General features: G+C 42.3%; 4 protein-coding genes and 1 long non-coding RNA gene across 6 annotated transcripts; 3 read left to right on the forward strand and 2 right to left on the reverse strand.

Moving 5' to 3' along the window:
- Nucleotides 1-1,218: 1,218 nt before the first annotated feature.
- On the reverse strand, nt 1,219-9,600 carry lrrc2 (leucine rich repeat containing 2). Of its 2 annotated transcripts, XM_069725553.1 has the most exons (10): nt 9,508-9,600; nt 5,939-6,080; nt 5,146-5,267; nt 4,986-5,062; nt 4,733-4,889; nt 4,392-4,525; nt 4,168-4,313; nt 3,826-3,978; nt 3,405-3,595; nt 1,219-2,356 (listed from the first exon to the last, which is right to left on the reverse strand). In XM_069725553.1, the coding sequence occupies exons 2-10, from the start codon at nt 6,073-6,075 to the stop codon at nt 2,307-2,309; spliced, it is 1,167 nt and encodes a 388-aa protein (XP_069581654.1). In that variant the 5' UTR covers nt 6,076-6,080; nt 9,508-9,600; the 3' UTR covers nt 1,219-2,306. The 2 variants fall into 2 exon arrangements, with proteins under 2 accessions (XP_069581654.1, XP_069581655.1); XM_069725554.1 differs by lacking the exons at nt 1,219-2,356; nt 3,405-3,595 and adding an exon at nt 3,602-3,736 and having other exon boundaries at nt 3,781-3,978.
- A 3,188-nt stretch (nt 9,601-12,788) lies between these two features.
- Nucleotides 12,789-18,674, forward strand: LOC138637096 (protein FAM240C). Its single transcript, XM_069725577.1, has 3 exons — nt 12,789-12,855; nt 14,439-14,560; nt 18,502-18,674. The coding sequence occupies exons 2-3, from the start codon at nt 14,439-14,441 to the stop codon at nt 18,605-18,607; spliced, it is 228 nt and encodes a 75-aa protein (XP_069581678.1). The 5' UTR covers nt 12,789-12,855; the 3' UTR covers nt 18,608-18,674.
- A 462-nt stretch (nt 18,675-19,136) lies between these two features.
- On the reverse strand, nt 19,137-22,301 carry nudt18 (nudix (nucleoside diphosphate linked moiety X)-type motif 18). Its single transcript, XM_069725569.1, has 7 exons — nt 22,230-22,301; nt 21,601-21,788; nt 21,046-21,156; nt 20,871-20,973; nt 20,592-20,715; nt 20,367-20,491; nt 19,137-20,094 (listed from the first exon to the last, which is right to left on the reverse strand). The coding sequence occupies exons 2-7, from the start codon at nt 21,784-21,786 to the stop codon at nt 19,712-19,714; spliced, it is 1,032 nt and encodes a 343-aa protein (XP_069581670.1). The 5' UTR covers nt 21,787-21,788; nt 22,230-22,301; the 3' UTR covers nt 19,137-19,711.
- Nucleotides 22,302-23,117: 816 nt separating this feature from the next.
- sdhaf1 (succinate dehydrogenase complex assembly factor 1) lies at nt 23,118-24,058 on the forward strand. The gene has a single exon (XM_069725572.1). It carries the CDS (start codon nt 23,294-23,296, stop codon nt 23,540-23,542), a length of 249 nt encoding a protein of 82 aa, XP_069581673.1. The 5' UTR covers nt 23,118-23,293; the 3' UTR covers nt 23,543-24,058.
- Nucleotides 24,059-24,383: 325 nt separating this feature from the next.
- On the forward strand, nt 24,384-26,104 carry LOC138637099 (uncharacterized). Its single transcript, XR_011312341.1, has 2 exons — nt 24,384-25,355; nt 25,444-26,104. It is a non-coding gene; the product is annotated as an uncharacterized lncRNA (long non-coding RNA).
- Nucleotides 26,105-26,901: the final 797 nt, after the last annotated feature.

The following is a 26,901-nucleotide window of genomic DNA, read 5'->3' on the forward strand; positions in this document are numbered from 1 at the left end:
ATAACAGAATAGTTTCTACTAATTTTCCCGTTAATCGATCCGTTCGGCTCCACTTTGATTGACAGCTGAAAGTTGTTTTTTTGTTGTTTTTTAATGGATGAAAATCCAACATGGCCACCGGACAAAACGTCACCTGACGAAGATCGTTACTGAAGCTACAAACTTTTTCTATGTCTCAATATTAAACGTGTCGATTCACTGAGAGGATGACACTGATGATGTCACGTTTTCCAGATGCTCCGCCTCTTCCTCCTCCTCCCCCGCCTCTTCCTTCTACCCCCTCCTCCTCTTCCCCCTCCTCCTTTATCTCCCCCCTCCTCCTCCTCCTCCTCTCTAATGATGCAGAATGTTGCTAACTAGTTTTTTTAAACGTTCATCTTTATTTCTGTTTTTATATATAAACAGATTCTGAAACGCGTGTTGTGCTTTTTCTCTTATTAAGAATATAATTTTTGAATAATATCTGATAATAATAAAGAGATGTATGAAATTTGAAATGTGGACGTGGTTGTTTTTTATTTCACGTATTGATTCATTGATTTTGTGGTTATATATTGAAATACGCTGAGCATTCTGGGTAATATGAGTTTGAAATTACTTCGGGAAGTTTTAAGACTTTTCTCAGACTTTTATTTTGTAAATAAAATTTTAAATGAATAAAATTGTCATTTTTCCATCAACCTCTAATCAATAACCCAGAACCACAAAGTGAAAACGTGTTTTTAGTCCTTTTTGGAGGTGAGAATGTGAAATATTTTATTTGTGATGTCATTAGTTCACTTTGTGATGTCATCACGTCAGAGAATCCGTTTCCTCTTTAAAACTCTAATGAACTCCAGACAGCTGTTCTTCTGCTGGACGGAGGAGACGCTGCTGAGACGCTGCTGATGTTCCCGGAGCGGCCACACGGGGGCGACGTCGAGGTGAGTTCATTTCAGGCAACCAGTCGCTTTCACAAACATCTCAACAGGATTAAAGAAAACTGGAGCAGAGTCCCAAAACTTTTAGAAAAAAGAGATTTCAGTATTTGATCTTCAATAAATTTACCAAAAATTAGATTGAAGATTAATCGTAGAAAAAAAATTAATTCAGATTTGATCAATTTAAAAAATAAGTCTACAACAAAGTGTAAAAAGAATGAAGATTTAATAAAACATAATCAGATTAATAGAGAAGTTAAAGTCTCAAACGTCAAAGATCGTCAACACAAAGACAAAATTATTTTCACAAACAACATTTATTACAAAATAAAAACATGAATAAAAACAGCCACAAACGTCTCAAATCAAAGTTTCACTCAGAAACGTCAGTAAGAATCAGTCACTCAGTTTAAATACAAAAATACAAACTTTTCTCCTTTTAGATGAAACTTGAATGTGAAAAAAAAAAAAAAATCAGTGAATGTGTTTGAAATATTTAATTTAAAGTCAGAAAACATCTCGTCTGATATTTTTCTGTTTGGTCACAACTTTAACTTTTTAATCCAGTTTTTCACAAATATTCTCAATAAAGTTTATTTAAAGAAAATCATCGTGACTGCAGACATCGAAGAGAAATCAAATATCTGATCGGTTTAAATCAATAAAATATTGAACAGTAAAATGATCAGAGTTCTGAACAAAAACCTGAACTTCAGTGTTTGCTTTAAATGTCGGGAATCTGATTTTGGAATGAAAAGTTTAATTTAAAAAGTTCAATTATAGATCAAATTAATTTTGAAAACACTCAAACATGAATAAAATAACAGGAATCAAATAAATTCAGCTCAATCAGACTCGAGCTTCAAACTACGGAAGATTAAAAACCTGAAGACACAAAAACAATAAAGTCACTTTTTATTTTCATTAATTAAAATAATCTAATCTACCAGTTTATTTCTGTTAAATGTCAAAATCTTTACATTTGACCTGTAAGTGTCTCATAATTTAGTTTTAGTAAATTAGTAATCCATCTTCGTATTTTCAGAAAAGTCCTGCACATAATAAAATTAGCTTCGATTTAAAATTATAAATCACAATCCAGTTCACTTTGGTCGAAATAATTAGAAATAATTACGCACGTAATATTTGTTTACTTTCTCTTAAATTAACGAGTGAACGTCACAGAAAACTATTTTTTTCCTTCCAGAAACAATCTAAGCTGTAAAAAATTATATTCATAAAAATAACGTCCACATTTACAACTTCCTGTTGTTTTATTGTGAGCTTGTTTGTTTGTTTGTTTGTTTTCAAACTCTACAGTGCTGCTTCTACTCATCTGCCACTCACTCACACGCTGCCGAATCTTCTTCATCCTCCTCCTCTTCCTCACAGCAGGCAGGAGATGGACACCTTGGTGGTGGAGTACGGGACGGTGGCTGGTGAGGGAGAAATATCGCAGTAAAGATGGTGACGGTGTCAACGGTGTTAACGGTGGTGACAGTGGTGACGCTGTCAATGGTGTCAACGGTGATGGTGTTACGGTGTTAACGGTAACAGTGTTAACGGTGACGCTGTCAACGGTGATGGTGTTAACGGTAATGGTGTCAATGGTGATGGTGTTAACGGTGATGGTGTTAATGGTAATGGTGTTAACGGTGATGGTGTTAACGGTGATGGTGTTACGGTGATGGTGTCAATGGTGATGGTGTTACGGTGTTAACGGTGATGGTGTTAACGGTGATGGTGTTACGGTGTTAACGGTGATGGTGTTACGGTGTTAACGGTGATGGTATTAACGGTGATGGTGTTACGGTGTTAACGGTAATGGTGTTAACGGTGATGGTGTTACGGTGTTAACGGTGATGGTGTCAACGGTGATGGTGTCAACGGTGATGGTGTTATGGTGATAACGGTGATGGTGTCAATGGTGATGGTGTTAACGGTGATGGTGTTACGGTGTTAACGGTGATGGTGTCAACGGTGATGGTGTTACGGTGCTAACGGTGATGGTGTCAACGGTGATGGTGTTACGGTGTTAACAGTGATGGTGTCAATGGTGATGGTGTTAACGGTGATGGTGTTACGGTGTCAACGGTGATGGTGTTACGGTGATGGTGTTAATGGTGATGGTGTTAATGGTGATGGTGTTAACGGTGATGGTGTTACGGTGTTAACGGTGATGGTGTTACGGTGATGGTGTTAACGGTGATGGTGTTAATGGTGATGGTGTTAACGGTGATGGTGTTAACGGTGATGGTGTTAATGGTGATGGTGTTAATGGTGATGGTGTTACGGTGTTAACGGTGATGGTGTTAATGGTGATGGTGTTAACGGTGATGGTGTTAACGGTGATGGTGTTAATGGTGATGGTGTTACGGTGTTAACACTGATGGTGTCTCCATATCTCTTTGTTTGTTTGTTTGTTTGTTTGTAGATTGAAACAGCTTTTTGTCCCTCCGTGTCTCCGTAGCTGCTCCGTCTCACCTCGGTCCTTCAGCGAGCTGACGTATGCCTCTATGAACTCCTTCTCCCGGCCGTCCTTCACCTCCTCCGCCTCCCTCGGCTCCCTCCACCTCCTCCTCTCCACCTCCTTCTTCTTCTTCTTCTTCTTCTCCTCTTCCACCTGATTCTTCCTCTTCTGCTCGGTCGTAGGGTTGTCATAGAGACGGATAAACCTGCCGGGGAGACCAGAACCTGAACCATGAACTCTCAGAGGTTTGACCCATTAAACCCAACAGATGAAGAACTTCTATTTGTTTCAGTTCCGACAGCAGAAGAAGAGCTGCCGTCAGATCTGAACCGGACCAGAACCGGACCTGAACCGGACCTGAACCGGACCAGAACCGGACCTGAACCGGACCTGAACCGGACCTGAACCGGACCCTGTGTGGTGTGTTTTGTGTACTTGATGTCGGGGTTGCTGCACACTCGGGTCGGGATGCATTTGAGCTCGTCGCCGCTGACGACGACCATCTTGAGCGTGGAGATGCTGGCGAGACACTGAGGGAGGTACGACAGGTGGTTCTTATGGATCAGCAGGGTGACCAGCTGCTCCAACCTGCAGAACCAAAGGTCACGCAGAGGTCACGCAGAGGTCACGCAGAGGTCACGCAGAGGTCAATGGTTTTAAACTGGTATTAAACCATGGGGGTTCTAGCTTGTTTTGTGTGTCTGACATTTTATGGGAGGACCCCCTGGTAGTCCCGCTCAGTAGTCCAGCGGGTGTGGTGATGATGTCATCGGTCACCTGTCCATGTCCTGTGGCAGGTCGGTCAGGACGTTATTGCTCAGGTCCAGCAGCTGCAGGCAGGTCATCCTCAGAGCGCAGACGGGGATCGAAGTGAACCTGTTCTCCGCAATGTCCAGGTGATCCATTTGCCTCAGGCTGCTCAGCTGCAGGCAGATATGACATCATCAACATGCTGACATCATCACAACCCCCCCCTCCCCCCCACCATGTTCCTGTCTCACCTCGAACGGCAGCTCAGACAGGTTGTTTCCTGTGAGTTCGAGTCTCTCCAGGTTTTCACAGTCTCCGAGCTCCGGAGGAACTCTGGACAGACGGTTGTAGCTGGCGTTCAGCTGCCGGAGCGCGCTCAGTTTACCTGCAGAAAGGTCAGAGGTCAGAGGTCGGAGGTCGTTGGGTACCGAAACTCAGCAGCATGGACAGAAGCAGAACACAGTCAGCCTGTCACAGCGCCTTTCAGCCATCGTCCTTCAAACCAAATCAATGTTTGTGCCAATGTGAGGTGACATTGACCTTTGAACTTTGATATTTATTTTTCATGTGCTAGAGGTCCTGACTGACTCACCGATCTCCGGCGGCAGCTCGGTGATGTTGTTCTTGGGGATCTCCAGCACGGTGAGCTGCGTGAACAGAGACAGGAAGTCGGGCAGCTGGCGGATCTTCGTCCCCCTGATGTGCCACGCCTCCATGTACGTCCTCCACTGCAGCTCCCGCGGGAACTCCTGAAAAACACGTCACCACCATGAAGGTCCTGAAAAACATGTCACCACCATGAAGGTCCTGGAAGGTCAACGCTTCGGAACCAGCTGCTGACTCACCGTCCAACCATCCCCATCCAGCTGGAAGATCAGCTGGTTCTCATCTGGATCCTGCTGGACCTCCTGCTGGACCTCCTCTAACATAAAATATACAACAACATCAACAAATAAACAACCACATCATCACCAAATACAACAACATCATCATCAGCAGACACACCTGTCCCTGTCCCCGGCGGCGTGTCGGTGGGCGTCCACCTCTCCAGGTAGCGCTGCAGCAGGTTGCGTTCGTGGCCCTTCAGGTTCTTGCAGTAGATGCGATACTGCCACTGCTGCTCGATCCTGCAGACAGACGTGTTCATTAAAAACACGGATGTCATATCTGATTTCAGAAAGCGGGACGTCCCGGTTGGTTCTGCTGACTCGTGACCTTCCTGCTGTCTGCAGAGCTCCAACCTGCTGCTATAAATAAACTGTGTTCACGTTACTAAAATCAGAGTTCATGACTAACGGCCGTCAGCTGGCTCTGACTCAGTTTATTTACTTTAAACACACGGTGTATAAAAGGGCAATATTTAGTATTTTTGTTATGAAATGTCAAAGCTGCATTAATCAACATTCAGTATTTATGTAAACATGCAGCTCGATGGAGCTTTTCAGCCTCTTTTAGATGGTTAAACAGGAGCAGCTGAACAACCAGATGTTTTCCACAGGAGACACAAAACAGCTAAAAGAGAGGCAATATGAAGTATATCAGATTACATCATTACTAGAACTCTAATTTATAATGTTTTTTTACTGTTTAACCTGATAATGACCAGGTTCATTCACACGGAGCCATGAAACACAAATTCAAAGAAGAAAATGAAGCTGAGGTCTTATTACAGAACCTTGTGGGACACCAACATCTGTTTCAGGGAAGAAATTAGACAAAAGACTATTTCAAAATAAAGTTTAGATTGACCCGAGTGATGAATGAGGGTTTAAATAAAGGTTGAAACGCTGTGACTCACCTGGGGAGGGCGCTCTGCTCCTTTCTCTCCTGCTCCTTCTTCTGCTTCTGCCGGTACTTCTTCACTCGGACCTCCCACATCCCTCTAATCAGAGACAGATCAGAGACCGGGACCTCCAGCTTCCTCTCCAGACCCATCTCCACTGGAGGAGGAGGGGAGGGGAGGGGGAGGAGGAGTGGGGAAGAGGAGGGGAGGGGGAGGAGGAGGGGAGGAGGAGGAGAGGAGGGAAGATGAGGGGAGGGGGAGGAGGAGGGGAAGGGGAGAGGAGGTGGAGGAGGAGGAGTTCATACCATGTTCATAACGTGTTCATAATGTGTTCATACCGTGTTTATAACGTGTTCATAACATGTTCATACCGTGTTTATAATGTGTTCGTACCGTGTTTATAACGTGTTCATAACATGTTCATACAGTGTTTATAACATGTTCATAACATGTTCATACTGTGTTCATAATGTGTTCATACCGTGTTTATAACGTGTTTATAACATGTTCATAACGTGTTCATACCGTCTTCATAACATGTTCATACTGTGTTCATACTGTGTTCATAACGTGTTCATACCGTGCTCATAACGTGTTTACAATGTGTTTATAACGTGTTCATACCGTGTTTATAACATGTTCATACTGTGTTCATACTGTTCATAACGTGTTCATACTGTGTTCATAACGTGTTCATACTGTGTTTATAACATGTTCATACTGTGTTCATAACGTGTTCATACTGTGTTCATAACGTGTTCATAACGTGTTCATACTGTGTTCATACTGTGTTTATAACATGTTCATACTGTGTTCATACTGTTCATAACGTGTTCATACTGTGTTCATACCGTGTTCATAACGTGTTCATACTGTGTTCATAACATGTTCATACTGTGTTCATACTGTTCATAACGTGTTCATACTGTGTTCATACCGTGTTCATAACGTGTTCATACTGTGTTCATACCGTGTTTATAACATGTTCATAACATGTTCATAACGTGTTTATAATGTGTTTATAACGTGTTCATACTGTGTTTATAACATGTTCATACTGTGTTCATACTGTTCATAACGTGTTCATACCGTGTTCATAACGTGTTCATACTGTGTTCATAACGTGTTCATACTGTGTTCATACTGTGTTCATACCGTGTTCATAACATGTCCATAACATGTTCATACTGTGTTCATAACGTGTTCATACTGTGTTCATACTGTGTTCATACCGTGTTCATAACATGTCCATAACATGTTCATACTGTGTTCATACCGTGTTCATAACATGTCCATAACGTGTTCATACTGTGTTCATAACGTGTTCATACCTTATTTATAACATGTTCATACTGTGTTCATAACGTGTTAATAACGTGTTTATAATGTGTTCATAACCTGTTCATACCGTGTTTATAACATGTTCATACTGTGTTCAGAACGTGTTCATAACATGTTCAGACTGTGTTAATAACGTGCTCATACCGTGTTTATAACATGTTCATAACGTGTTCATACCGTGTTCATAACGTGTTCACAATGTGTTCATACCGTGTTGACTCTCCTTTGTTTTAACAGCAGTTTCTATGTTTTATTCAGCTGGCTGATAATCACATTTTTATTTAATGTTCTGAAGTCATTTCAGGAAAACTCTGACTACCTTCAGATGTTTAGATTTTTCTGCACGAAGCTGTTCAACTCTTCGCTATGAATTCTGGGTAAACTAGAAAACATGTCTGACTGAACAGAACGCAGTCGTGTTCCAGAATCAGATCAGGAAACCACAAAAACATGTTTTCCTCTTCCTGACGGCAGGTGTTGCTGAGTGTTACCATGGAAACGGGTCATGAACGTTGAGGAGTGACGAGGAGTTTGTATCTTTGAATGTTTTTCATATTTCGTGAAGCTTTGTGTTTGTAAATAATGTGGAGTTTATTTCGGAGACGCTGAAACTACAGCCGCAGAATAAAATCCCAGATGTTTGGGGTTTAAAATAAGAACTTAAATTTTTTTATCGAAGTTGTTTTTACACAAGTTCATTTATTTCTACGTGAGAATTTTTTTTTAAAGTGACAGTAATTCTCCGTCTGAATGTTTCAAACACGTACATACGAACTGGTTCAAACAACCGTAACATGTCGAACACTTTGAACCTCTTTAATCCACCAAGACACGTTTTATCTTCATGAATGTTCGGAGCCGTCAACATGTCAAAATAATGTCGACTTTATTTGACAGATATTTTGTGTTCAGTTGGTTGTAATGAGATTATGAAGCTGATTTAGTGTTTAGTATGTTTAACAAACAATTCAACACAAAACACGAACAGACATTTCCAGTTGATGGAGGTCATGTGATCAAAAACTTTACTGAACCCAACGATAAGTTTCTTCAAGTAAAACTTTGTGACTTCAGACATTTAAACACTTTTTATAACGACTGATTATAAAATAGCATTTTGATTTAATATTCAACAAGTTGTTTCTTTATGTTTTCGTGTTTCTTTATGTTTACGTGTTTATGTTTTCGTGTTTCTCTATGTTTACATGTTTATGTTTAAGTGTTCTTTATGTTTACATGTTTATGTTTACGTGTTTGTTTATGTTTTCATGTTTCTTTATGTTTACATGTTTATGTTTTCGTGTTTCTTTATGTTTACGTGTTTCTTTGTTTACATGTTTCTTTATGTTTACATGTTTATGTGTTTCTTTGTTTACATGTTTCTTTATGTTTACATGTTTCTTTATGTTTACGTGTTTATGTTTACGCATTTCTTTATGTTTGTTTCTTTATGTTTACATGTTTATGTTTACGCGTTTCTTTATGTTTACATGTTTCTTTATGTTTACATGTTTATGTTTATGTGTTTCTTTGTTTACATGTTTCTTTATGTTTACATGTTTCTTTATGTTTACGTGTTTATGTTTACGCATTTCTTTATGTTTGTGTTTCTTTATGTTTACATGTTTATGTTTACGCGTTTCTTTATGTTTACATGTTTATGTTTACGCGTTTCTTTATGTTTACATGTTTCTTTATGTTTACATGTTTATGTTTTTGTGTTTCTTTATGTTTACATGTTTGTTTTTGTTTTCATGTTTCTTTATGTTTACATGTTTATGTTTTCATGTTTCTTTATGTTTACATGTTTATGTTTAAGTGTTCTTTATGTTTACATGTTTATGCTTACGTGTTTGTTTATGTTTTCATGTTTCGTTATGTTTACATGTTTATGTTTACGTGTTTCTTTATGTTTACGTGTTTCTTTATGTTTACATGTTTCTTTATGTTCACATGTTTCTTTATGTTTACATGTTTCTTTATGTTTACGCGTTTCTTTATGCTTACGTGTCTTCATTGCGTCAGAACATTTACAGACATTAAACTGTTTGTAAACAATAATATAAGAACCTGCTGACTACAGAGAGGAGAAAGAACTCCATTTCCCATGATGCCTCAGTCCTGTCTGTCTGCGTCTTGTCTCTGATCTTGTTAACAGTGTTTGTTATACTTCCTGTTGTGTTTATTTAAGTGTCGCTCTGACAGGAAATCAAAGCCGGTGATAATAACACGCGTGTTCTTACCGTGTGTCCGTGCTCCCGTCCTGCTGTCTGTCCTCACCGGCTTGTTGACTGACACTGAACACACACACGGCTGAGACTGGACTCTCTCTCTCTCTCTCTGTGTGTGTGTGTGTGTGTGTGTGTGTGTGTGTGTGTGTGTGTGTGTGTGTGTGTGTGTGTGTGTGTGTGTGTGTGTGTGTGTGTGTGTTACCCAACATGCTATTTTTAGCATCAGAGATGTGACCCCCTGCTGTGTGTGTCACATGACTCCGAGGCTCCGATGATGAATAATGTTTTAAATATGAAACTCCTTTGAATGCAGGAAGATGCCACAGGGCCGGATCCTCCTGCCTAGGGTGCCTGGGGGGCCAACCCCCCGCAACCCCTACCGCCCCTCCCTCGACCCCCACAGTTTAAACCCACCAGTTGTCCAGAAGCAGATTGATTGATGGATTTAAATGATCTGAACATTTGCAGTTTTATTTGTTTTTGATGACATTTCATTTGCTTTTGGTCAAATGTAGTCGATGACCACCAGTTCATCGGTCCTCCTTCATCTTGATCAGTGAAGGTCGTGAAGGTCGTTGACCTTCTTCTCTCCCATCACACTGAGAAAAACAAAGGAAACCTTCAGCTGTTTTCAGACCACCAGCTCTCCAACTGGTCCCGTCGGGTCCGGCTGGTTCTGGATCCTGGACCTGACGGATGTTCAGAAAAACGTTTCGTATAGTTTGAAAAGTGAAGTCAGTGCTTAACGTGTGAAACCGAACACACGTGTTACAATAATTGGGAAAACACAGTTTTTTGAGAAGTTGGTGAAGACTTGCTCGACTCTGCCCCAAGACGCTCTTTGGAACGGTGACTCCACCCCTACTGCGGTGACTCCGCCCCTAATGCTGCACGGAGCGTCGGTCGCCTTTTTAACAAAGTTTATTTTGAGGGACAAACATGTAAATACAGACAGAGATTTGTTTGATTTTATATAAAAAGATTCCTCGTTCCATCATGAGACCACATTTCCCACAAACCCTGTCACTTCCTGTTGTTCCGGTTAGCTAGCATCAGTTTGTTGTGATAGTGAGAGGAGAGGGGGCGGAGCCTCGCTGGTTGGAAATTAACAGTTCGTTTTAGTAATAAAGTCCATTTTATTTTGAAAGGAGACTTTATGTTGAAATACTTTATGCTGAACTTCTGTTCACGACAGTTTTAGCGGGAAAAACTGCAAAAATTTTGCTGAATTGCAAGTTCCTGCAAATATTGTAGAGATTGCTTGAATTTGCATTCATTGTTGTGATCATTTTCTGGAGAGACCGAAAAAAATAGTCATTTATTACTGTTTACAAATCAGACCCGAAGCTGATTTTTGTATATGTGTGTTTAGTTTATTTGTTTGTTTGTTCGTTTGTTTTCCTGATGGCATCTGGTATCAATCTTTGCGTGTGCTTCATGTTGCATTTTTAATATTATTATTATTATTTTTTTTTTTATTTTTTTTTTATACACTTTATTAATCCCCGAGGGGAAATTTCTTCGCTACAGCAGGGGGGCTCTCAGGGGGGGCTCTCAGGGGGGAGCTGCTGCAACAGGCTGCCACTAGCGCGGCGCCAGGTAACCTGACCTGAGGTGCATGTTTTTGGATGATGGGAGGAAGCCGGAGAACCCGGAGAGAACCCACGCAAGCACAGGGAGAACATGCAAACTCCGCACAGAAAGGCCCAGGACCGGATTCGAACCCAGAACCTTTTTTTTTGCTGTGAGGTGACAGTGCTAACCACTGCACCACCGTTAGTTAAAGCCAGAGTTTTAAATAAATAAGAAAGACTCCCTCTGCTGGCGGGAAAAGATCATTTAAAGATGGAAAATACACTTCTTTCATTAAAATAAATGTAAATTTAATTCAGTTATAAATATAATCAAATTAAACAAATTCTTATCATTCAAAATAAATCATATAGTAGATTTCTTCACTCTATGTTTCTTTTGTTAATGTGTTAAATAGTAGTTATTTATATTATAATCTAACACAAAATCTAAATTCCCAGATGTCCAGAAGTTAATACGGTGGTTACATGTGAGTCCTGGTTTGCAGGTCAAAAGTCAGCCGCCTGCTGTAGCTCTGCTGTTCCTCCACATGAGGGCGCTGTCACTCAAACAAACACGGACGTCAACGAGAACAGAAATATTCACAGTTGTTACTTTTGAATTTATGTTTTGTGTTTGAATTGATTGATTTATTTGTTTTATGGGAACAAAAAGATACTTAAAAAACAATTATTTAGTTTTTAATTTTTAATTTGTTTATTTTACGCAAAACATTATCTGAGCATTAAATCAGATTTTGAGCTTTTAGGACATTTTATTTCTTGAGTTTTTCATCTTATATTAATTTTTTTAGATAAAAACAAATCGATTAAAATACAAATAATTGTTTTCACATTAAAATTATTTTTTTTCTAAACAAAAATCCTCATGTTTCAAATGTTGTAAATATGTATAAAATGCACATGTGTATGTATCTATCAATCAATCAAACTTTATTTATACTGCAGTCACTTTTCATCTTTATTGGCCGATAATAATAATAATAATAAAAACAACAATAAAAACAACAAAATTATACAACAATTAAAAATCTATTTGAGACAAATACAGACAATAAAAGAGAGATGATGTAAAATAAAAGATTTATTTATTGATTGATTGATCGATTGATTGATTGATTGATTAACTGATTGGGTGTCCTCATAAAGACCTATAAACGTGTGTGATAGTTGGTGATAACACGCGTGACCTTTCAGCCGTCTCAGGTCGTGATGTGAAGCTGCTGCAGTGTGTTAAACACACACACACACACACACACACACACACACACACACACACACACACACACACACACACACACACACACACACACACACACACACACACACACACACACACACACACACACACACAGACACACAGACACACACACACACACACACACACACACACAGACACACACACACAGACACACACACACACACACAGACACAAACACACACACACACACACACACACACACACACACACACACACACACACACACACACACACACACACACACACACACACACACACACACACACACACACACAGACACACACACACACACACACACACACACACACACACACACACACACACACACACACACACACACACACACACACACACACACACACACACACACACACACACACACACACACACACACACACACACACACACACACACACACACACACACACACACACACACCCCTCAGCTGCAGTCTGGTCTGGTCTGCGTTGCTGCTGGTTGTTCATTTGAACCTCTGAAGATCTGAAGGTTGGTTTTATTTCTCTCTTTGTGTTTTTAGACTCAAACAGATTTGTATTTTATTGTGATTGTTGTCTGTTTTGTTTGAGATTAAAAATGTTTTACTTTGAAGCAGCCTTTCAAAATTGCAGTTTGAGAAAAAAGTAGTTTTTTTACCACCTCACTGATGAACATGAATCTTTAATTCTACTTAAGCGAAAAAAAAATTCCCCTCGGGGATTAATAAAGTAACTACCTAACTTAACCTAACCTAACCTAACCTAACCTAACCTAACCTAACCTAACCTAACCTAACCTAACCTAACCTAACCTAACCTAACCTAACCTAACCTAACCTAACCTAACCTAACCTAACCTAACCTAACCTAACCTAACCTAATCTAATTTGAGGTGACTTCCTGTCATTATAATCCTGAAATATTCTCCCTGTAATGTGTTTTTCTTCCTGTGTTAAACTTAGAGAACACATCTGCCTTCAAAATAAGAGCTTTAGACTGTAATATAGAAACAAAGAATACATCTGCCTTCAAAATAAGAGCTTTAGTCTGTAATATAGAAACAAAGAATACATCCGCCTTCAAAATAAGAGCTTTAGACTAACATAGAAACAAAGAATACATCTGCCTTCAAAATAAGAGCTTTAGACTGTAATATAGAAACAATGAATACATCTGCCTTCAAAATAAGAGCTTTAGACTGTAATATAGAAACAAAGAATACATATGCTTTCAAAATAAGAGCTTTAGACTAATATAGAAACAAAGAATACATCTGCCTTCAAAATAAGAGCTTTAGACTGTAATATAGAAAGAAAGAATACATCTGCCTTCAAAATAAAAGCTTTAGACAAATATAGAAACAAAGAATACATCTGCCTTCAAAATAAGAGCTTTAGACTGTAATATAGAAACAATGAATACATCTGTCTTCAAAATAAGAGCTTTAGACTGTAATATAGAAACAATGAATACATCTGTCTTCAAAATAAGAGCTTTAGACTGTAATATAGAAACAAAGAATACATCTGCCTTCAAAATAAGAGTTTTAGACTAATATAGAAACAAAGAATACATCTGCCTTCAAAATAAGAGCTTTAGATGCTTTTTAAATCACATTAAATTCAGTCTCTTCCAGCTGGAAGAGAAGAAAATGCATTCAACATGTTCCTCGTTCCATCATAAGACCACATTTCCCACAAACGCAGTCACTTCCTGTTGTCGTGATTAGCCAGCAGTAGTTTGGTTTTAAGGTGAGAGGAGAGGGGGCGGAGCCTAAGGATTGGAAATTAACACTTAGTATAGTTCAAAGAGAGTTTTATTCTGAAAGACGACTTCATGTTGTAATACTTTCAGTAAAACTTCTGTTCACGATGTTTTTATGAAAAAATTGCGTGAATCTTGTTAAATTTTCCGCAGATTTCTTGAATGTGAGTTAATTATTGCGATCGTAAGATTTCCTGCATTAACTGGATATTATTGATTTGTACCAGCTGAAAGTCTCGTCGCCCTCTAGAGGCTGAAGATATCGTTCGTGTTCCTTCCAGACTGAAGACGTGGTCTGAATAAAGTTTTCTGCGTGTTGTGTTGCTGCAGATGAACGTTGCTCTGATCCACGACCGGCTGCACATCCAGACCTTCTGGGAGAAAAGGATCACCGATGACAGTCACCATGGCAACAACGAGGAGCAGAGGATGAAGTGCAGCTCGCTGAACAAGTCAGTACACGTCAGCTTCAACCACAAGGAACACGCTAAACATACAGGAGGTCCTTAACACGGGAACACGCTAAACATACAGGAGGTCCTTAACACAGGAACACGCTAAACATACAGGAGGTCCTTAACACAGGAACACGCTAAACATACAGGAGGTCCTTAACACAGGAACACGCTAAACATACAGGAGGTTCATTATTCAGAAATCAGATGGACTTTTTCTGATTTACTGTTCATGAACGTTATGAATCCTCCAGTTCAGATTCTATCCGTCACCATCTTGTTAGTTCGGAGCGGTTTGGAGCAGGAAGTGACCATATTTGGACGAGCTGGGGGAGGAGCCAGAGGTGGATCTGACCGATCTGATAGGAAACCTGACGATACTACGTCCCGCCCACCGATAGCTGTAACCTGACTGCACCACAGGCCTGTCAATCAAACAGACACGCCCCCAAAAACAGGTCTTCTTGAATCTTCTTTTCTAATGAATGAGGGATTATTTTCAGATGGACCTCCAGAAAACTAATAAGAAGGAGTGACTTTAGCTAACAACACCGAGATAACTGATGGACACATTTTATTCACTTTGGATTTGATGAGAGAAGTTGAATGGGAGTCTATGGAGCCGGAGGCTTTTTGGAGCCGACCTCTAGTGGCACTCGCTGGTATTGCAGCTGAAGACACTTCTGAAGCTATAAACGTTTTTCTATATCGTCCCTGACTGCACCACAGACCTGTCAATCAAACAGACCCGCCCCCACAAACAGGACTTTCCGAGGCGTCTTGTGTTTGTCCCCGGCGGTCCGTGGAGGTTCTGGTCTGCTACCAACTGACTGAATGTGGTTTCATTGGTGGCGGACATGTGACAAATAGACGCCTCTAAAAACAGACATGTCTCATTACAAACGGCCTCGTCTGTCAGCGGGATGCAGGACATACCAGGACCAGCACGCCCCCTCCCCCCAGCACCCCCTGCCCCACCCGCCGACAGGCCGGTTGTTAAAGGTCTCAGAAATGATGACCACTAATGAGCGGAAACATCAGCTGGACGGTAACCTGAACGCACCGCACCCCGCCACATTAAAACAGATAGATGGAGGACATGGATGGAGGCGGAGCTTCTGTTCACACCAGCATGATGACAGTCTTATCTAAGTCTGAGTTTGTCTGACCTTTGACCTCTGATCCCACCATGAGTAGGACACCTGTAGACGGACGTCCTGTCAGTCGACTGATTCATGTTTGTATTCACAGTTTTTCGTTGTGTCAGCAGAACGTGGAACATCTCTGAGCAAACCGACTTCCAGAGAGTTTAGAAAAACATCTTCTCATCTAAAGAAGTCAAAATATTTCCTGTGTCTGGATGATGCACTCCCCCCCCCCATGCCCCCCCCCCCCCCCACACACACACACATTACATTATAAAGGGATATCCAGGCTCTGCTCTACATCCTCTGATTGAATCTTCACCTCATGGAGTAACACCAGCAATTAGCCTGATCCCTCCTAAGCCCCGCCCCTTGCTCTCCTCCCCCCCTTTAACCTAGCACCACCTCTCCAGCCCATCACACCTAATCCCCCCCACTCTCCATTACCCTGTACCCCTAATCCCCCTCCTATCAATACTGTGTAGCTCTTAATCCCCCGGCTATCTATTACCCCCCCCCCCCCGCCCCCCCAACACCGACTCTACTCTCGCTAATTGTGACAATTATGTGACCGACCAGCAACTGGAGACTTGGAACATGTGCAGTGGAGAGAGGTGATAATCTCAGAGTGCTGAGTGATGGACACCAGCAGACACACACAGAGACACAGAGACACACAGAGAGAGACACACACAGAGAGACACAGAGAGACACACACAGAGAGAGACACACACAGAGAGACACAGAGACACACAGAGAGAGAGACACACACAGAGAGACACAGAGAGACACACACAGAGAGAGACACACACAGAGAGACACAGAGACACAGAGACACACAGAGAGAGACACAGAGACACAGAGAGAGACACAGAGACACACAGAGAGAGAGACACACACAGAGAGACACAGAGAGAGAGACACACACACTCTGAGTGTTTAATTCAAACGAAGACGTCAGATATTCAGTTGTTTTGCCATCTTACATCAGAAGTTTCGATGTGTTCAGGTGTCCCACTTTATGTTGGATGGCTCAGTACTTTTATCTCGTGTCCTTCGTGCTGATTGCAGGACAGAAACTTTTCTAAAATCTGGATGGAGTCTACGGAGACAGCCCCTAGTGGTCCTCAGTGGTACTACAGATGGAGTCTACGGAGACAGCCCCTAGTGGTCCTCAGTGGTACTACAGATGGAGTCTACGGAGACAGCCCCTAGTGGTCCTCAGTGGTACTACAGATGGAGTCTACGGAGACAGCCCCTAGTGGTCCTCAGTGGTACTACAGATGGAGTCTACGGAGACAGCCCCTAGTGGTCCTCAGTGGTACTACAGATGGAGTCTATGGAGACGGCCCCTAGTGGTCCTCAGTGGTACTACAAATGGACTCTGGTACGAGTCACGAGGTGTGAAGTCTTTCTCTCCGTCTGTCCGTCTGTCCGTCCGTCAGGTGTCTGTCTCCGCTGAGGTCAGGAGGATTATCAGCAGCTGAAAGAACAAATGGAATAATCCAGAAAACTCGACAGGAAGGTGATGAAGAGACAATGAAGACAGCTGACAGTCAGGGTTATGTTACACACACATTGACTCACGTACTGGACTTTTTTTTGTCTTTCTGTCTCCATGTTTTTATGTTCTGTCTCACGCACACGTGTTTGTTCTTCTATTTTTGTGAGGACTCCGACTGACACCATTCTCAGGCTCCGCCCCTTAAAAATAAACTGGACTCCAACAGCTTTTTAAATATATATATATATATATATATATATATATATGTGAATGATGGTGATTCTGATTTTCACATTCTGTTGGAAACTAAGCTTCGATGTTTTTATTGTAAAACTTTTCCAAATATTGACCTGTAGCAGCAACTACATTTATAAATATAATAATATAAATGTAGTTCAATATTTCCTTTGAAATGAGGAGCAGAAATACTCGAGTACATTCACTTCTCCATCCGTCCTGTCACTGAGTGAATGAACTCTGGACATGTTGGTGTGTTTTTGATTGATGGTGAATAAAGTGCTGATGTGATGGTGATAACCCTCCAGCTGTCCATCAGACACCAGATCTGCCAGCACACACTCACACACACACACACACACACACACACTCACTCACTCACACACACACACACACACACACACACACACACACACACACACACACACACACACACACACACACACACACACACACACACACACACACACACACACACACACACACACACACACACTCACTCACTCACTCACTCACTCACTCACACACACACACACACACGTGTACACACATTCAACTTCTCTCATCAAATCCAAAGTGAATAAAATGTGTCCATCAGTTCTCTCGGTGTTGTTAGCTAAAGTCACTCCTTCTTCTTAGTTTTCTGGAGGTCCATCTGAAAATAATCCCTCATTCATTAGAAAAGAAGATTCAAGAAGACCTGGTTTTGGGGGCGTGTCTGTTTGATTGGCTCCTCCCCCAGCTCGTCCAAATATGGTCACTTCCTGCTTCAAACCGCTCCGAACTATTAAAGACAGAATCTGAACTGGAGGATTCATAACGTTCACAAACCAACGATGACATCACTGATGGTTGATGACATCACTGATGGTTGATGACATCACTGCTGGTTGATGGTTGGGAAAACAAACTTTTTTTTTAAGTAGTTTCTGGAACTAAAAGTTGGAAGGACTCGTTTCTTCTTCGATGACTCAGCGTTTCAGCGTCACGTCCTCCGTCGGTTCCTTCAGAGGTGAAATCAGAACCAGCAGACATGAATCTCTGTGTTTCAGGTTGAGGGCCGAGTGGGTCGTCCGTCTGGAGAACCGAACCAAACACCTGAAGAACGACAAGTACGTCAGGAAGGTGAAGACGGAGAAGAAGGCCGAGCAGACATGAGTCCAACGAGTCCTTAACGAGTTCGTCCTGCTGCTCCGACACAAATAAAGACGTCCAGCAAACAGAAGCTCTTTGTTCTGTGATGAAACTCTCCTCAGTTATTCAAATCTTTCAATCTCAAACCTGCGTTAACAGAACAATCTGTTCTTAGTAGAAACGAGTCGTGAACACGTCGATGATCTTCAACTGGAACTCGTTTATTTCTACGTCCGCTCGGTTCGGATCAATCAGTCTATCAGTCTGTAGTTCCCGTCGGTCTGTCGGTCAGTTGTACGTCAGTTTGCAGATTGGTCAGATTCCACCACGTTGGTCTCAAACATCTCAACAACCATCAGCTGGACTTTGATGAACTTAGTTCCAGACGGTTTTAGTTTTATTCTGTAGAAGTTTGTTTCTGGTTCAACGTTACTCTTCAGGCCAATGCTGGAAACTCTGAAACGCTGCAGCAGGAAGATGTTTGACACAAAGAGGCTCCACCTGCTGGCCGGCCGGTGGTACTGCAGCCACGAGGCAGCATTAATTCAGTTCACACTTTTACTGTATAATATTTTTTTATTATAAGTGGAACCAACTGACACAAACAACAGTTACAATAATTTATTCATCTTTAAAGTAATTTTTTTCTAAAACTCAGCTGCTCAGACGTGAACAACTGTTTTCTACCAATGAAACTCAAAATTTAGTTTCTTTCAGTTAATAATTATGAACGTTTCCTGACATTTAATAATTAGAAGTTCCAGACTGCCTGTATGTCTTAAATACAGTTTGTGTACTGAGCTTCACTATTATTGATATTTGTTATAATAATTATAATCATAATTGTTCTTTTATAATATAGTAAAATGATCTTAATCATTTCAGAAACAGGACGAATTTTATCGATGTGATAAATAATTTAGATTCTTCTTCGTTAATTCTACTTCAAAATTCAAACAACTTTTACATTTCCTAAATGAGACGGAGGTCATCTCTGACAGTCAGCTCATCTTTCAGAATAAGAGCGTTCCTTTCAGAATAAGAGTGCTGCTTTCAGAATAAGAGCGTTCCTTTCAGAATAAGAGTGTTCCTTTCAGAATAAGAGTGTTGCTTTCAGAATAAGAGTGCTCAGTAGAGGCTGTGCAGCGGCAGCAGCGACATGTTCCTGCTGTTCTCCAGCAGTTTGTCTCTCAGCGTTTCCTTCTGGACTTCCCGCCAGACGTATCGCTGGTTCTCGATGGGCGGCGGCCGCTCGGCGGCGGCGCTCTCCACCTTCAGGCCGTCGTCGTCGCGCTGCACGCGGTCGGGCGCCAGCAGCACCAGCGTGTTGAAGCACACGCCGTCCGTCCGTCCGTGCGTCCGTCCGTTGTGCTGCAGGCTGAAGACGCCCAGCGTGTTGACGTCGTGGTCGTAGTACGCCGACGGCAGCGCCTCCTGCACCACCATGTTGGCCGCCCACGTCACCGCGTGGGTCTTCACCGCCGCCGCCGTGGGGAGATGGGGGGTCGGGGCTGCACGGCAGAGGGGGCGGGGTTAGTTCACCACATGGGAGGAGTCAAGGTGCTGCTGCAGGTCGTCGTTGAACTTCTGTTTTCAATCATCATATGAAGACTTTTTAAAATCTCCTGAAAACATTTCTGACGTCCAGCCAGAAGTTAATAAATCTATTAGATTTACACATTAAAGTAGGAGGAGCTACACAGGTCCTGTTCATGTTTACATCGTTCATTTACGACCGTGAGATAAAATCGAGGTTGTGTTGAGACGATGAAGAGCGGCTCACCTCTGATGAGGAGGATCCAGACCCTCTGCTCGGTGCCGATGAAGATCAGGACGAGTCTCTGCAGCACGTGACGGCAGCTCATGTCCACGGGGAGCGTGACGGGATGGTGCGGTGCCCCACGGTACCTGAAGGCAGCACGGCAGGTCAGATACTGGACTGATGATGATGATGATGATAATAACAATAATAATAATATAATAATAATAATAGAGGTGGAGGTCGTACTTGAGTCCACAGTCGATGAGGCGCAGGATGTCTTGTCCTCTGAGCGGCAGGACGGAGCGTCTGTCCCACCAGGACGCCTGCAGAGACTCCTGATCAGCTGCTGACAGCGTCTTCAACGTCCCACCTGTCACACACAGAGAGGACATCTAAAACACACCTGCAGGACATTCAGGCTCTGCCCCCTCCACTTGAAACACACCTGCAGGACACTCAGGCTCCACCCCCTCCACCCGGCCCACCTGAGACGCACCTGAGGCTGAGTGCAGTGTGACCTCTGACCTGTGACCTTGGCCAGGAAGATGAACCGGATCCACTGCGGTCCCTGTTCCTGAATCAGCAGCAAGGTGATTGGCTCGCAGTCAAACCCCGCCTCCTCCATCACCTGCAGGCAGACGGAGCTGCAGGTGACCTGGACCGGATGCTAACAATGACATCACCACTGATGGACACTCACCTCCCTCCTCAGCGCCTCCTCCAGACTCTCCCCCACCTCCACCCGCCCTGCAGGGAGGTACCACTGCTTATAACAGTCCTGCTTCACCTCCTGCACCATCAGCACCTCCTCCTGCAGGAGACACACACACACACACACCATCAGCGCCTCCTCCTGCAGGAGACACACACACACACACACACACACACACACACACACACACACCATCAGCGCCTCCTCCTGCAGGACACACACACACACACACACACACACACACACACACACACACACACACACCATCAGCGCCTCCTCCTGCAGGAGACACACACACACACACACACACACACACACACACACACACACACACACCATCAGCGCCTCCTCCTGCAGGAGGCACACACACACACACACACACACACACACACACACACACACACACACACACACACACACACACACACACACACCATCAGCACACGGATACATACAGATTAATCGATTGATCGACTGATTGATTGATTGATTGACAGGTCGTCTGATTGATTGACAGATGGTCTGTCTGCAGCTGCTCGTCACCTCGTCGTTGAAGATGACGGCTCCAACGATGTACGTGACGTTCTTCTTCAGAGTTGCCGGTTTGCTCTGCTCCAGACCGACATCACAGCCGTTGACCTCTGACCCCTGACCGCTCAGCAGCAGCTCCACTTGCTGCTCCACCTGCTGCTCCACCTGCTGCTCCACCTGCTGCTCCACCACCTCCATGTCTGAGGACAGGAAACACTTCATTTATGAATCAAAACTTAAATATAAAAGATAAATCACATCATGTATCATCATTAGTTTGTAATCGATTAATCACCTTCATTTCCTGTTAATTTATTGATTATTTTGTTAATTTATCAACATCAAATCTTTTAATTTGTTAAGCAGTTCAAACTTTCAGATAAAAGCAGTAAAAAAAATAATAATTATGTTTTACTTTGAAAAGCAAATAGTCGGAAGCAGGAAGTGGCATGAATAGATTCTGTACTTAAGTGCAGTATTTGAGTAAAAGTACTGCGTTACTTTGCTCAGCAGGTAACGGATCAAAGTGTCAGTAAATCACCGAGGAAGACTCTGATGTCATCACGAAACGTTTCCGGTTTTCTGACCGGAAACAGCTTTTGTCAAACATTCAGTAAAAAGATGAGAGAAATAAAACCGACCTGCTCGTATCGATCAGCTGTTTCCATCCGACCACCGTCCAGCTGATCGGCTTTTACATTTCACACCAGGAAGATAAGCAGGAAGTGCGAGTCCACTTCCGGTTCCGGCTAAAACACGGGTTCTGTGTTTGAGTCGCAAGATTAACGCGTAATATTTTACCTGACTTCTAAAAAACAGTTAATAATTCATGTGTTATGTATTTTATGTGATATTTCGTGATCTCTGCGTGACTATTTCATTGCGAAAATTTGTTTTTGTCACCGGAAGTCACGTGTTTTGTAGTTTTTCTGCCCGCTTCTGTGTTGTAAGGTGATCAGACAGGCTGCTAACGGAGCTAACGAGCTAACGAGCTGGAGGTGGAACATCTAAATCATCATCAACTCATCTTCACAAACAAACGGTTTAAACCGGTGGACGTCGTTAACCAGGTGAGTTAACCCGGTTTACTGTGACTCAACATCTGCAGACTTGTTTTGGTTTTAATGAGACTTTCTCCACGTTATGACTTCATATTCAAACAGTCTGAATATATTACTATTATATATTACTGTATTATTACAGCTGCTAGACGGATATAAAACGAACACACTTCCTGATTTTATTCTATTAAGAGATCCAGATGAATTATTACTCTGCTAGTCCTCCTTTAACCTTCAACATAATTAAAACTATCAACACTTTAAAGAAATATAGAAAATAATAGAGTAGAACTAGTTAAATAAAAATGTCCTTTATTGTGTAAATAGTAGCAGGACTAAAATAAATAAAAGATTTAGTTTTTTCTTTCTACTTAAGTTCTAATGCTTCACTTTTACTCTGAAATGTAGAACCGAACCTCCTATTTTATTCTGAAATGTTTGTTTTCTGCAGAGCTCGTGGTGCGTTCAGGGTCGCTCTGCAGCCGTACAGACCGACAGCAGGACGTGTTGGACCTGCTGGAGGATTTCTCAACACCCAGCAGCCCCTGGTGGACGTCAGAGGAACTGCAACTGAAAATCATAGCAGCAGCATGTGTTTGTAGGTGATCTCTGATCTGAGTCTCGGCCCGCTGACGTCCAGCCTGATGTCACGGCACAGTAAGCTTCAGAAGCAGGTCCTGGCTCTGTACCGGCAGTTCCTGCGGGCCGGTCAGGACAAACCGGGCTTCATCCCCCGAATCCGCGACGAGTTCAGGGAAAACGCTCGAATCAAGAAGATGGACGTGATGCACATCGAGTATCTGTTCCGGCGCGGCCAGCGGCAGCTGGAACAGCTGAGGGACGTCAACACCAAACAGCTGGGCTCCTTCTCCAAACCCAAAGAGCCCAGCTAACTGCGGGACGGCACGTGATGCCGGACGAGACCATGAAAACGTCACTGAAGACTCGGCTGGCGCCAAACGGCTGCGTTCAGGCTCCATGTGGAGAAACACGGAGTTCGGACATCTGTGGGTGTTAGTGGAGTGATGTGAGCTGTAAATATTGAGACACGTTAAAATAAATCAACTCTAAATAAACTGTGGTGTGAAGAGGTTGAAGGTTTGGCGCCTCCGGACGACAGGACGGACGTCGGCGTCTTGACTGTGCGAAAAAGTAGCTGGAGCTGGCAGCCTGATGCTAAGCTAACTGGTTGCTATTTTTTTTGCATGAAAAAAATAACTTCTGTGATTATTAGAAATAATAAATGTCTCGTCAGTCGACGTATTTACTGCTGTGTAGTTTAATTTGTAACATATTTTATAAGTATTTCAATATCTGAAGTTTTGTAAAGTAGCCCTAACTAAAGTAAAAAGTCAAATATTTTCTAATATTTCCTAAATTAAGTTATGAAGTTGCATTAAAATAAAAGACTCGGGTAAACTACATGTACATAATACTTTTATTTAATTTCTGAGATTTTAACAAAATCATTCGTAGAATCGTGGAACATGTCTTCTCCAAATTTGATTTAAAACATTGTTGTCCATCCTTCAAACTTCAAGCAGCTATGAAGAGCTGAAGCCTCAAAAACAGTCGAAAACAACCGATTTTAGTCTTTTAAAAGCTCATAACATGATTTTAATTAAAAATATCAACATGAGAACTTAAATATTTCCTTTAAAACGAAGCGTGAACAGAAGATTAAACAATACAAGAAGTCATAGTGAATAATACAGGTGTTTCAGCTCCAGGTAACTGACGAGCTGAAACGTCATCATACATCCAACAACAGATGATCAAACTAGAATCACAGCTGAGCAGCACAAACATCACATGCAGCCATAGAAACATCTCTTCACCCTGTTTCCATATGGAGGTTTTAATAATAAACAGGTAGATACATTTGAGGCTGCAGGTATTTAATGAGTCCGAGAACTAGAAACTAGAAACTTAACTTCACTATTTTTACTTTTGTATCAGGAATCAATAATCAGACTTAATGTTGAATAAATCAATGAATCAAACCAGGTCGCTGCAGTGAAAGAAAACAGGATATCTGATTTAATTCAATTAAATAAGATGAAAACATTAAACACATGAAAACACAGTCAGTTGTGTGTGTGTGTGTGTCTGTCTGTCTGTGTGTGTGTGTGTGTCTCTGTGTGTGTGTGTGTGTGTGTGTGTGTCTGTCTGTGTGTGTGTGTGTGTGTGTGTGTGTGTGTGTCTCTGTGTGTGTGTGTGTGTCTGTGTGTGTGTGTGTCTGTCTCTGTGTGTGTGTGTGTGTGTGTGTGTGTGTGTGTCTGTGTGTGTGTGTCTGTGTGTGTGTGTGTGTGTGTGTGTGTGTGTGTGTGTGTGTGTGTGTCTGTGTGTGTGTGTGTGTGTGTGTGTGTGTGTGTGTGTGTGTGTGTCTGTGTGTGTGTGTGTGTGTGTGTGTGTGTGTGTGTGTGTGTGTGTGTGTGTGTGTGTGTGTGTGTGTGTGTGTGTGTGTGTGTGTGTGTGTGTGTGTGTGTGTGTGTGTGTGTGTGTGTGTGTGTGTGTCTGTCTCTGTGTGTGTGTGTGTGTGTCTGTCTCTGTGTGTGTGTGTCCCTCCTGCAGGTGGCGCTGCTGCGCTGGCTGTCCTCTCAGACTGAGGAGGACCGCAGGACGTTGGTGGCGCTGACGGGCGTCCAGGTGGGCCGAGAGCTGCTGAACCGGGTCACCGGTCAGGACAAAGTGGACGCTTACAAGGTGCAGCAGCATGAAGAGTCCCTGTGGAAACAGGGAGTGTTGTCAGTTCCCCGTCTCACCCTGTTCTCATGTCCCTGTGTGTCCTCAGACAGAGTGCGTCCTGACCATCGCAGAGTTCGTGCGTCAGAACCCGCGGGCGTCTCCGGACCGGATCGGCGCCGAAGTGGAGAAGAACGTTCTGCTGTTCGCCGCTCGGGTCAAATCTCTGGAGACGTCTCCGATTCTCTGAGTCTGTTCAGACTTCAGCGTCTCACGGGAGTCAATCCTCATTTAACATGAAACCGTTTCCTCATTTCATCCTTCTTGTGTTGTCTGTAATTATTCCATGAACCGATGCTGTCAGATGTTTGGATCAACACGTCCACAGAGGAAACACGGAGCTGCAGCTGGAATTGAATTCATCACCACGTCCACGACAGAAACCTGTTTCCACAGCAGCTTTTCACAATAAAGGATTTTATAAAAAAGAAGGTTTTATTCTGTGCATGACAGACACTTTGATATCAAGATCTTATGTGGCATCATAACCTTATAGTTACATCCACATCTCACTGATGCTGAATTTCAGATATTGTTATTGATTGTCTTTCATCGTTGACATAATACTCATGTACTTCTAATATAAAGGACACCTCAATATTTCAAAATGAATTCTTCACAAAACATTAATATTTCTACTGCTTTTAAACCATTTTTTCCTCCCAGCAGCACATAATAAAATTATGTTAAAATCCTTGTTTTTAATTTAATTTGAAATATCTTACTGTCTCGTCACTCTGCATGTAAAATGTACATAATTCATTTGTAGTCACATTCATATTTATGACTTATTAATTCAGTATTTACAGCCACGTTTCTCTTTCACTTCTGTTTTCTTTTACGTGCCTGGAAAATAAAAAGAACTTTTTAAAGCGGGAATTTTCGGGATTTTACCTGGAAAACACTCACAACCCTCTTCCTCTGCTCATTGGCTGAACTTTGCTATTCACCCCGCCCATTACAGTCATCCGTTCCTCTATTGGAGCAGCCAGTCGGTGCGTCACTAAAGCGTCCTCTGTGATTCGCTGGAAGGTTGGCGGGGGGAAGAGACTCGTTCAAACATAGAAACAACGTTGAGTGAATCCCGCAGCAGCTCACTGGCGTGTCGGAGACTCCCGGTAACAAAAATAACGGTTGGTGAATATTTCCGGTGCCGGTGAGGAGCCCGTCTGTCGGAATGGAGGATTGTCACCGCGATGGGAAGGTTGCGGAGGTTTCTGAGGAGCTGGAGAAGTAAGTAACAGCTGCGTCCCGAAGGGCTAACGGTTAGCATCCGTGCTAACTCCCTCACCGGTTATAACAGGCTAGCTGCTAATGCTACATCACATACCAGCGCACGGAAACAACAATGAATGTTTTGTTGTTAATAACTGGTCGGACTGTAACTTTAATATTAATAACGGGGACATCCGACACTGGGTTTAAATAAAGTATTCTGCATTTTAATCATTAATTTAGAGTTTGAAAGTTATTTCTCCAAAAACATTACATTATATTACATTATATT

This window comes from Brachyistius frenatus, unplaced genomic scaffold (genome assembly GCF_029030835.1).
Source record: "Brachyistius frenatus isolate BFR_SWC_R1_liver_20210118 unplaced genomic scaffold, ASM2903083v1 Contig_429, whole genome shotgun sequence".
NCBI classification, from domain to species: domain Eukaryota; kingdom Metazoa; phylum Chordata; class Actinopteri; family Embiotocidae; genus Brachyistius; species Brachyistius frenatus.

Coding starts and splice junctions, on each gene's coding strand:
- lrrc2 (XM_069725553.1), bottom strand. CDS start 6,075: ATGGGTCTGGAGAGGAAGCTGGAGGTCCCGGTCTCTGATCTGTCTCTG. Junction 4,314..4,391: donor TGTCTGAGCTGCCGTTCGAG/GTGAGACAGGAA, acceptor ATCTGCCTGCAG/CTGAGCAGCCTGAGGCAAAT. Junction 3,979..4,167: donor CTGCCACAGGACATGGACAG/GTGACCGATGAC, acceptor TTGGTTCTGCAG/GTTGGAGCAGCTGGTCACCC.
- nudt18 (XM_069725569.1), bottom strand. CDS start 21,786: ATGGAGGTGGTGGAGCAGCAGGTGGAGCAGCAGGTGGAGCAGCAGGTG. Junction 20,492..20,591: donor CTCATCGACTGTGGACTCAA/GTACGACCTCCA, acceptor TGCTGCCTTCAG/GTACCGTGGGGCACCGCACC. Junction 20,095..20,366: donor CTGGATCCTCCTCATCAGAG/GTGAGCCGCTCT, acceptor TCTGCCGTGCAG/CCCCGACCCCCCATCTCCCC.
- sdhaf1 (XM_069725572.1), top strand. CDS start 23,294: ATGTCACGGCACAGTAAGCTTCAGAAGCAGGTCCTGGCTCTGTACCGG.
- LOC138637096 (XM_069725577.1), top strand. CDS start 14,439: ATGAACGTTGCTCTGATCCACGACCGGCTGCACATCCAGACCTTCTGG. Junction 14,561..18,501: donor AAGTGCAGCTCGCTGAACAA/GTCAGTACACGT, acceptor TCTGTGTTTCAG/GTTGAGGGCCGAGTGGGTCG.